This window comes from Pleuronectes platessa, chromosome 3, assembly GCF_947347685.1.
Source record: "Pleuronectes platessa chromosome 3, fPlePla1.1, whole genome shotgun sequence".
Lineage (NCBI taxonomy): Eukaryota > Metazoa > Chordata > Actinopteri > Pleuronectiformes > Pleuronectidae > Pleuronectes > Pleuronectes platessa.
The window spans coordinates 9,904,462-9,915,472 of record NC_070628.1 but is presented as its reverse complement, the minus strand read 5'-3'; the positions used below and the strand labels follow the sequence as shown (position 1 = coordinate 9,915,472).

Sequence of the window (11,011 nt, the reverse complement as noted above, 5' to 3'; positions counted from 1 at the left end):
TGCAACTCCAGCTTATAGTTCATTGATGTGGAGTGTCTCCGCTATCAATACGAATGAATACGTAGTTCATTCTACTGTGTACAGGAAAGATCTCTGTAAAAAGTTCCAAATATTTTTTAAAGGAAATGTGCAACTTTCATGAAGGTTTTGGAAAGGGTTAAACTGTTTTTTATTCAAATTTGAAAACTTCTCAGTCTTCTGCGGATTAACCGACAAGTGGGAAGTATTCTCTGTTTCTACCCCTGTGCCTGATCTGAAGTCTGTCATCATGCAACAACTGCTACCTAGGAGATCTCTTATGGATAAACCTGTAAACAGGACAAACGTATTAGTGGTGCTGATATCAGTAGTTTATTGTATGTTAAGTCCAACACATTCAAAATGGAAAGGGGGGGAACAACTAAAAGAAAACAAAACCAAACAAAAAAAGATTCTCCACCTGCAACAGCTTTGTACTAGAAGCAAGGGGTAAACACAGAAGAACAAAGATGGCAGCCGACTGTTGACCACACCTGCTAAAGCCAAGAAGGTTCTTCTATTTCCCATTTCTGAAAAAAAGGGTCTGGAATGATTCACAATGAGGATCCACTCTACTGCATTATCTACCACAGGAAAATAAATGTACAGTTTTCTTCTGTTTGGGAGGATCCTGATTTTTAAAGTTTGTAAACAGGGTGGCTCGTTAAAAAGCTCCGTGAAAAAGACCTGTCCAACCGTGAATCTTATAAACTCAAATGCTTTTTGGAAACCACCACTACAATGTAAAAGCACAAAATTGGTCAATAAGCATGATGGCTCTTCTTCACCACTCTCTTCACTGACCGCTGCTGTACAAAGTATGATACAAATCAAGTGCCTGTGTTGAGCGATTATGTGAAAACATTTGGGGTAGAGGCACTGATGAGAAGTATCTGTTGAAAACAGGCTGAGGTTTTCTCTAATGGCTGATGGTAACAAATTAAGAATCTTGACTGAAAAGATTTCATCCCAACCACAATAGTCAGCAGCCAAATTACAAATTATCCATGTGAGGGAGAGTAAACATATTTGATACTGATGTCCTTTTTTGTTGGCAGAAGAAAAATTTGGAGCGAGGCTGAGTTCAAACTGAGATTTTCCCAGAACCGTTGGAAATAGTGCAATACCACCAGACAAGGAAGACCTCATTAATATATTTGTCCAGGAAATGCTACATCAAATTTTACTTCCCATTTCAGTGCAAGATAACGAAAAATAAAAAGATTAACATCTTCATGTCATGTTTTCCTTCCCAGCTGAAACCAAAGCTCTTCCCTCCCTGCAAAGTGGCAAAAACAAAATACTCCTAATGGACGAGAGACCGAGAAGTAAGGCATTCAGATGAGACTTGCCCCGAGTGAAAAAATAAACGATAAATGAAATATGCACAATGATTCATCAGCGTATGAAAATACAAATGCATAAATGGCTAGAAAAGTGAGCACAATTATTTGCTTTGCCTGTGGGCCGGCGCTGCGGCCAGCCCACCTACACAGATCATTACAAAATAGTTGTTGAGAAAAGAACAGTCTGACGACGTGCGAGTCCAGGAAATAATCAAGAGTTCTGCCATGAGTTAAAAAAAACTATGGTCAGGCTGAAAGAAAGGGTCGACAGTATCTGAATCCCATTGAAACGTTAACTCTTTCCAAAATAAAATAGTTCACCGAGATCATGCTTGTGTGGAGCTATGAGTTGTTAACCAAGAAACAACCATTTTGCCACTATTGTCATTCAACTGTACCTTTTTGGGGGGTGGGGGGATATTAACATCAAATAGAACTGGAGGAACCCAATGTCTCTACAAAACCCAGAACAGACACAATACAAAACAAATGTACAAAACTCACAGCAGATCATCTTAGGTAGTAAAACAGCATGAAAAAAAAAAATGAAATATGCACCTGAAAAAAAAATTAATCTTGTGAATACTGCAAGTTTTTCCTTTTTTTTTTTTAAAGTCTGCTCACAGTAGACAATAGTTCAAAATGAGCAGCTCCGTTTATTAGGATGAAGCGAGTCCTGAACCGCTTTACGTTTTAGTAAGACTGGAAAAGGTGAAGTAGAAGGCACCATCATGCTTTTGTCAAGTTGAGAGAGAAACAAAAAAATATATATACACATAACAAAACATACAGTAAACTATGATCTTTGCTGCACATTTATTCTGTTATCCGCACTTAAGACAGGGAGGGAGAGAAGAGGGAGGAAGGTGTCGTCCATTCCCGTTTTCGCGGTCTAGCTGGCAGGGAAAAACTTGAACAAAAACTTTGAATCCAAAGAAAAACAGATCGAGGCGCCATCACCTTCACCAACTCTTCTATTGTTCAACTTTGTTTGTGGTTCATCCTTTGTCCCCCCCCCACTCATGCGGTGAAAGTCCAGGATTTGAGCTTCTTCTCTTTATTTGAATTATAAACAAGGAAAAAAATATAATGCAGATTTCCGTCATCTTGTCCATCCAGCAGTAATTGAAGCCTAGATTTGGGTCAAAAGTGTGAAAAGTACATTGGTCACAGCAGACGTGCTGTGAGCGAGGCCTGCCCCGGTAAGTCGTATCGCTTTGAGACAAAAGAGGTCTCTCCAGCTGCATTCCGAGCATGGATGTCAATGTTACATGACAAAAGTACCCATTAGTGCATCTTGATGAGTGCATTATGCAATTTTGAAGCAGTGGTCTCTCAAAAGGAAAAAAGTAAAAGGCAAACTTTTCCCCTGGAACTGCACAAATTTGCAACTCACCCTTTTCCAACAGTAACGGGCAGAACACTACCATATAAAATGTGCAATAGAGGAATTTCGTGAAGCAGCGCCCCGGTTAAGTCAAGGCATATAATCTCTTTTCCAAATGATGGGCTGTATTATCGTAGTTTAAAGTCTCATCAGTCCCTCCTAATGTGGTGGATTACTCCTGGTTGGTTTGCCTCTTTTCACGAATTTACAAATTAAAGTTTGTGAATTCTTGAGATACCTGAAAAGGATGCTCAGCTCACAACGAATAGGCAATATATTTTGTTTGCGTATTTTGTTTCGTCTATTCCACAAAACAAATGGTTGACCGGCTGTGTCACATTCCAAAGCAAAGAGGGAACAAAAATAAAAAAATAAACAAAAAAAAACAAATATATATGTTTATACATGAAGATTTCTTTTCGTTAATGAGAACGGTTGAAGATGAAGAACACGGTATTTCTTCCAAGCGGCAGGTTGCGCTCACTTCAGCGGCGCTGGGTTGTGAAGCGACCCTCTCCCTGCCCTCCGGCGCCCCTTCCAGTGCCCATGCCAGGTTTTGGGGCCATGCCGCCTCGAGGTGGGGGTCCCCTCCCATCCCGCTCACGCATCATTCCACTTCCCACGATGCCTCGTGAACCTCCGGGACCCCGATCGTTGCGCCTCATGTCCCGACGCTCGTCTCCTCCACGGGTCTCCCGTTCACGCACTGCCCTGGTCTTCTTCTCCTCCACATTCAGTCGCACCTCACCTCGAAACATGATGGGCTGCAAGGAGAAAAGAATGGTCATTAATAAGGGACACGAGGACAGAAATTCTCTTTTTTTTCAAATTCACAACCCATATCATTCACTGGTTTGCACACAGGTGTTCCATTTGTCCTAGAACTTTTCTGTAAACATTAAAAGAGACCAATTCTGTGTTCTTGCCAGCAGAACCATTAAGTCTATAAGTTCAGACCAACAGCATTCCAATAAAAGTTAGCCTTCATTTTGAACAGATTACTGGAGCTCATCTTCATGGTTTGGGTTTGAAGTCTCAACGACAATGCGACATGCCCACGTCGTCTACCCAGCACCTTCAGATCAGATCAGTGTTTTTAAATAAAGACATTTACTTTGCATAATGGTACATACATTTTCTTAGACTTCTTGCGGGCCATTAGATTAATACCGCTTATTTTTGTAAACGTAACATTCCTGTTGGTCTGAACTGACACAAGCCTAATTTGTTACTTGACAGCACAAAGGAAACATTTAGCAATATCAGACAATGGCTTCATGCTTTTTTTACATCCCATTGAGGTTACTTTCAAGTGGAAGTGAATTTCTGTGTTCCATTAACTGTAGCAATGTGTGTCACCAAACCACCACCAGATGAATGAAAGTGGGTAATGAAAAGTCAATACATGCCCCTTCTACCTTGGCCCCCAGGATTCTTTGGACAGGATCAGAATCGTCAAAGACCACAAATCCAAAGTTGGGCAGCTTTCCACCAACGCCCTTGGTGTTGATCCGCAGCTCCATCACATTTCCATATGCTGCGACGTGAGAAGATAGTATGTAATTAAACTTTCAGTCTCCCACCAACCAGTTTGAAAATGAAAATTGTATTGACAAATGGTTTGCTTTATTAGGGAAACATACTCATGAAGAAGTCTTTAAGCTCGCTCTCGTCAATATCATGTGGGAGGTTGCCAACAAACAGCTGGTGGCTGTCTGGGTACCGAACAATCCGCCTGTTGTCCATTTCTCCAGATTCCCCATCTCCCCGGCCACCTGCAGGTCAAAACAGGTCGAGAGACACATCAGATCAGTCTTTGAAATAAGGGAATTCTTTACCATGGAGAAGTCACTGACTGAATTACATAGAATACCTGAATAAAAAGGTAGGATTAAAAAGGACTAGAAGAAGATTTAAATGTGACATAACAGGATATAATTACCTTTAACAAAACTCAAGTGAGGTTTTCCCGTTTGTGACTCTGAAGATGCAACACCATCTAATAGAAACCGACAGGCGTGGAAAGTGAGAATAAACCAAATAGCTCCACCCAGAAAAAAGATGAATTATTAATTAGTGAAAAAGGGTGTTGACATTACCAGGCCTTGGACCACGCTGAGTGAAGGTTGGTCTTTCACGTGTGCGCTGGTCTCTGGTCCGAAGTGGTGCCGTCTGTGTTTCCGGCTTGGCATCAGCTCTGGCCTACATGGGGGAGGAATGTCATATTTATTAAATAATAATTAGTTGGCCATCTGAGCAAAGTATCTGACACTTTCTAAAATGTTAATTCCTTGGTGCAAAGTAATATATAAAAACTTTTTTATTTTTAATTGAATATCAACTTATAGTACCTCAGTGTTCAACGTCAGCTGTTTTGATGTAAAAAGGGAACTCATAGACAAAGTTATTTTCCCATGGATATTTTTTTTTCCAATACCATGTTTAAAGGATGATGGTTTCTGCTTCACATGAACCCTACAGACTGCTAATGCCCTGTCTCGTCATTCTTGGGGTTCAAAAGCCATCAATAATGAAATATGCTTATTAAGCCTACACCAGTCTCGGCTGCTGTGCAATCATCTGTTCCTGAGATACAGGACACAGGTCAAATATACTGAATGAACTTGAAGAGATGTGGACTCTTTGAATATCACACCTGGCACTATTTGCAACTGACAATACCTTTGCTCTTTTTTGGGGGATTTTATGAAACTTGTCCTTGTTAGTTACCTGTGAGCTTGGTGCTTTAACAACATGGGGTGACATTCCGGAGGAGGCGACTGTGCCGGTAGGAGGAAGGTTTTTACTGGTCACCAAGGCCCAGGAGAAAGTCTGTCAGGGATCCAGTAATGCATAATTAAAGGCTGCAATGGCTTTCAAATGTCTCTATTCTACAGTATGAGTACTATTGAGCAGGGAAGTTAGGCCTGTGCATCGCAAAATGACGACAATCTAACAAACTTAAATGGAAAAACAATGACAAGTAAAGCTTTTCTTTTTCAAATAAATATTTGTATTTGTTGGTGATGGTTTAAGTCAAGGTTGTATAATTAAAAATATTTCATATGAAGCATAGCTAGCAAAGTATAGACATTAAAGGAGAAGGGCAGTTTGATTTGAGGCAATGATTCAGGGAACTTAGAATATGCGCTCTGGTAACGTGGTACACAAAGAGAAGTAAACCAGATAGAAAAACCTTGTAATACCTTGGGAGGCTCCTGGGTGCTCGGTGGGGACTCCACAGGAACCGGTGAGGGTGCCTTCTCTTCCATCTCGTCTGGAACCTTCTCGTCTACTTCGGGCTTCACCTCCTCTGCTTTGGGCTCTGGTTCGGGCTCCGGCTCTGGTTCTGGAGCCGGCTCCTCCATGGGCTCCTCAACTCCATTACTGCAGAGCACAAATCAACACAGTGACTTCCACAGATTAACTAAGCTTCAAATGCAAAACCTGTCCTGCTGGATTTTTAAACAAAGAGGGAAGCATTTTTGGTCAAGGTTATGGTTAACTTTTGACATACCTGACAGGGTGGGGTTCATAGTAGGTGGTGCTGTTGGGGCTTTCCTGAAGTGGCTCAGGGGAAGGCTGCCTCTCCTCGGCCTCTTCCTCAACTTCCTCCTCCGATTCTAAGAGAGAAACCAAAATAAGAATTATTACCATTAATATTCTCACTTTAAACCCCTCTAATACAATTCCATTCTTTATTCGGTCTTTGTCAACATCATACCTTCATCGAGCTCAGCTTCAGAGTCTCCAAAAACCTCATCCTCGTAACGGAAGATGTCATTGTGGACATAGAACTTGTTGGGCACTGAACCCTAAGGAAAAGGCAAAAAGAACAGATCATATTATTTACTTTAGCCCTTTATCCATCAGTCTGGGGCAATTATTTCTTTATTGTTTTTAAACTGTCACTCAATGCCCAAACTAGGGAGAAGTACTCACCTCTGGAGCAAGCACAAAAGTTTGCATAAACTTCCTCATGGGCTGACCATTGTTGGAAAGTTCTCCGAGGACTTGCACCACAACTCCATCACTCAGTGTGGCGTGGGCGTCCACATGCCTGATTTTTGTGTGGCATTCACTGAACTGCAGGGACATGACCTTCTTGTGGATTTCCTAAGAGAACAGAGACAAGTGGACAGCAAAAGAAATACATTTTAAAAGAGGATGAGAGGGGAAAGTCTCTAAAAATCCATAACCAATATCTGGCAATTAAAAAAGATATTTCCTTTCATTTAGAATAAGTCAGTCTCTCATAATTTGCAATTAATCAAGTATGACCACTGTGATTCAGGTCGCTGTTGACTGGATCATTTCATTTCCAACAAAAATAGCTCAGAAAATGAGCGCTTCTTGAAAAGCACAATTGTACTTTTGCTGTGTTTGTTTTGCTTGTCTCGGGCTTAATCCACTCTCACATTTTAATGTTAAATCACATGACTTTTGCTACATTTACGTCTGGCACCCATATTACTGCATTGCTCCTAATACAGAGACTTTTGCAAACGCTGCTGGTCTTGTTTAGTTTGAAGACTCTGATGTTGTGTTTAAGTATGGACAGTAGAAATGCAATGAGGAACACACACACGTTTGCTTCCTGACTGGATATTATTAGTCACAACATTATCACCCCCTGAATCATCACACTTCTATCGAAAGAACCTTTTCCAGTAGAACACTAAAAACAACCTACGCCTCAACTACCAGTTAAATTCAACAGAACAACATAAGGAATAACAAATTACAAGCAATGCAGTTACATTCAGTGGACCTTGTTGGTACAAGCAAAGAAACCCCAAGTCTATTACTCGTTAACAGTATAATCTGAAACTAACTGCAGAGTAGATAATCAGCTTCCTGTTTACCCCAGCACGCACATGCCCAGCATTCATAAGTGGTCTCAATACCTGCATTTTCAGGCTTTAGAACAAAAAGGGATGATTTCTGATATGGGGCTATAATGGATGTAGCTTTAGCATAAACCTGATCACTTCTACAAGACTTGAAACTAGTGTGTGAGAAATAATGTTTTTCTTTTATTAAAAACTTTAGTCTACTACTAAGTCAATTGTCAAATGCTGCCAAAGATTTTTAACAAGTATGCATTCTGTTAAATTCAGTATGTATAGATAATCTTGTACCAGACACTATTCTCAAGAATTCTCAAGCCACGATTGGCGTGTAGCACATACCGCTTGCCCGTAAACAGCTTCTGCTAGCTTTCCACTTGGGTCAAGTCCTCCATGTACATAGGAAGAGTTCCTCCCATAGAACCTGAGGGTACAACAATGTAACAGTTATAGACTTTTACCAACACTAACAGATGTAGATCTAATACATCACATTGCAGGAACTTACCTGTGCAGAAAATCTGGTGCCTTGTTTAACAGAGTGTAATACTGCCTCACAAACTCCCGCCCTACAAGCAGGGGACTTGGCTTCTCCATCACCATTTCTTTGGTAAACAATATTAAGTGCTGAAACAGAAGACAAAGCACAAATTCCAGTTAAGATTTGATATACAATACACACACACAAGCTGGTTTGTTAGGAGATATGCTTGATTAAAACATTGCACTCCAAACAATAATAAATCCTGCCTTTATTTGAAGATCCCCATAAAGCAATTACAGCCTCAACAAATGATGATTCAGTAAAAGCACCTTAAAAGAAGTAAACATTTTAACTTCCTTAAGGTCTGAGCTTGTGGAGAGGCTGGTGCACTTTAACCTGAGGAGCCTAATATAGTAGCATCTCAGTGAATACAAATTAAGCTTTTGAGTCTGTTTGACAACTACTTGAAGAAGCCAATCTTACTCCTCCCGGACGTTTATTGTGACATAACACGAGGACATGTCACCAAGTACAAGCTGTGACCTGAGGTGGCTCCTGACAAACAGCACAACGTTTCACTTTCTTTGTCTCCCTGGGCCCCTGGTTGATCTGACCCATATCAGGGCTGTGAAAGAGGGCAGACAGCTGACTGATTAGCTCGCTGGCTAACACACTAGCTCACGTCCAACTGCGCCATCATGTCCATCCAATGAGACAAAGAGGAAACACGGCTGTAGATCTTTTTTCTTAATAAAAGGTTAACGACTGGTGCAGGCGTTCGAATCGAGCATCGTGGAAAACAAACTTTGCACCAACACAAACTATACGAATAAAACTACACACGACATGGTTGTGATGCACACATCAAAGCATGGCTTTGTAAATAAGTGGCCTTCTGTATGAGGCCTTTCGGTTCGATGCTAACAACAATTTCGTCACATTTATCGACACGTGACATGTCCATCACCTGAATCATATAAACCTGCTGAGCGTGTTTACACCCTCCACCAGGTCGACTTTACCCAGACCGGCCACACAACTCCAGGGAGGTTACTGCTAATCTACCGGCCTCTTCGCACATTGCTAGCTAGCTCAACTAGCATTAGCTGTGGCTAACTTGTGGCGTCGTCTTTTTTTTCGCTTCCCTTCAGCCGCTGTGCATTTCACACCGAGCGGAAGCGATGCGAAGAGAAACACACTTCGGCCCGAACTGACAGCTGACAACGTGCTACTTTGCTTTTAGACAAACGGGACATATGCGCTGGTTACAACCGAGGGAATATCATCAAGCAGACCTGACCGGCGACAGCCATTGTAGTGCACCACTTCCCCTTATTGCCCCTGCTAAGCCACACGCTCCACATAAGACAACACAACCCACTCTTGTATAATGCGTTGATTCATAAAAGCCAAACCCTGGCTGGTAAAATGTCACTGTCAACCAGCCGAACTTGACGCTGCCCGCGTAGCTTTATCAGAAGGAAGTTCACAGCCATGATAGCTCCAAGGAAAACAAAGGATCACAGCACAGTTATCTTTGATGTTTACTACACAGCTACTTCGGCCTGCTTGTACGGTGACACCCGTCAAACCGGGAACTTTGACAGGTAGCTCGCTGTCTACGGAGCGGCCGCAGGTTTTGATCAGACAATGCAGCTAACGCTAGCTTGCACGGTTAGCTTAGCTGTCAGACGTCTCGTAGACACTGGATTAGCTTCAAAGATAGCTTACCTTCTGAAAGACCTATCTATATAGACAGAATTGTTAGAAATAAATAACTACGAGTATCCGGCTGTAAACTGCAGCGACACGCGGACGATCCCGGGTGAAATCGTGTGATATTCCCCCGCTCCACTAACAAACAGTTTATGATCTCTGCTGATCCAGAGACTGGCGATTTAAAGTGATAGCGGCGATTTATTGTTTTACCCCTGCGATCCGGGGCAGGGAACCCCCATCGCAGCCTCGCAGCCAATGGCCTGTTTACACTGGGCAGCAGAAATCCTGACGTCAGGCAACCGGCCCCGCCCACAAAACTTTGTACTATACACATAGACTTTATGACAACACACTGTAAAGTTTAATAACGTGAAACTGTAATAAGGGCTGATTTGAAATGTGAGGGTAAGTTAACTAAAATGATGTTTTGATTATTCAGTACAGTGCTCTGTTGTGTTCATTTTTGTTTTCATTTGGCTGATTAAGATTAGCTTCAATAATTGGTTTAACTAATTATTTGCGCCTTGATTAAAATTCTCTGTTGTGTAAACTGTCTTGTGTGTTTAATTTAAATTCATGAACTTGAGTTTCAACATCTTTAATATCTAATGTAGTCTGTTGTAGTTGTGTTCTCAGTTTCAATGAAAGAACCAGTTGAGGTGGTTCAGCCATTTAATTTAGGGATGATACTGGGAGCCTTCCTTTGGGGGTTTTCCATGCACAGTTAGTCCTGGAGTGAATCATGCTGGAGCGACCTATATCTGCATATAATCTGTATATTGACCTTTGTACATCAATTAATTCAGCTCATGGAGTCATGGTTTTATGATCTGATTTTACAAATCTGAAAGCGGACCATGAGCACCACAAAGTGGCCAAACAGGCTTTGTACCAGTAAATCAGCACCATCAGGTAGGACACAGAGAACACAGCAAAGTTAAATAAACACACAGTGACCACAGAGACCAGACATGACCATAAAGAAACTGTAAATATTGAAAATGACCACAGACACAAAACAACCAGAAAATATGGAGATGGAAAATATGGCTTCTTTCCTCCTTTGTACACTCAAATTTTGTGACTGAGAAGATGGTTTGAAGTTTGATATTCAACCGACATCACAGGCTTTCACTTAGGGAGCATCAATAAATTCACGTTGGAAAAGGAATAAGATGAAAACTTTATTGTTTTTAATGGCTTTCCA

The 11,011-nt window shown here is 41.4% G+C and overlaps 1 protein-coding gene across 2 annotated transcripts; it reads right to left on the bottom strand.

Moving 5' to 3' along the window:
• Positions 1–328: 328 nt before the first annotated feature.
• Positions 329–10,023, bottom strand: g3bp2a (G3BP stress granule assembly factor 2a). 2 transcript variants are annotated; one of them, XM_053416580.1, is made up of 13 exons: positions 9,817–10,023; positions 8,110–8,228; positions 7,944–8,025; positions 6,694–6,867; positions 6,476–6,566; positions 6,269–6,374; positions 5,958–6,138; positions 5,482–5,583; positions 4,851–4,953; positions 4,694–4,750; positions 4,395–4,526; positions 4,161–4,288; positions 329–3,515 (listed from the first exon to the last, which is right to left on the bottom strand). In XM_053416580.1, the coding sequence occupies exons 2-13, from the start codon at positions 8,202–8,204 to the stop codon at positions 3,237–3,239; spliced, it is 1,530 nt and encodes a 509-aa protein (XP_053272555.1). In that variant the 5' UTR covers positions 8,205–8,228; positions 9,817–10,023; the 3' UTR covers positions 329–3,236. The 2 variants fall into 2 exon arrangements, with proteins under 2 accessions (XP_053272555.1, XP_053272563.1); XM_053416588.1 differs by having other exon boundaries at positions 4,170–4,288; positions 9,817–10,021.
• Positions 10,024–11,011: the final 988 nt, after the last annotated feature.

What these genes read in the sequence shown, in the direction of transcription:
- g3bp2a (XM_053416580.1), bottom strand. Translation starts at nt 8,204, where the DNA reads ATGGTGATGGAGAAGCCAAGTCCCCTGCTTGTAGGGCGGGAGTTTGTG. An exon ending in CTTTTGTGCTTGCTCCAGAG is followed by an intron (nt 6,567 to 6,693) that starts GTGAGTACTTCT and finishes CCTTTTCCTTAG; the next exon opens with GGTTCAGTGCCCAACAAGTT. An exon ending in TTAAAGCACCAAGCTCACAG is followed by an intron (nt 4,954 to 5,481) that starts GTAACTAACAAG and finishes TCCCCCATGTAG; the next exon opens with GCCAGAGCTGATGCCAAGCC.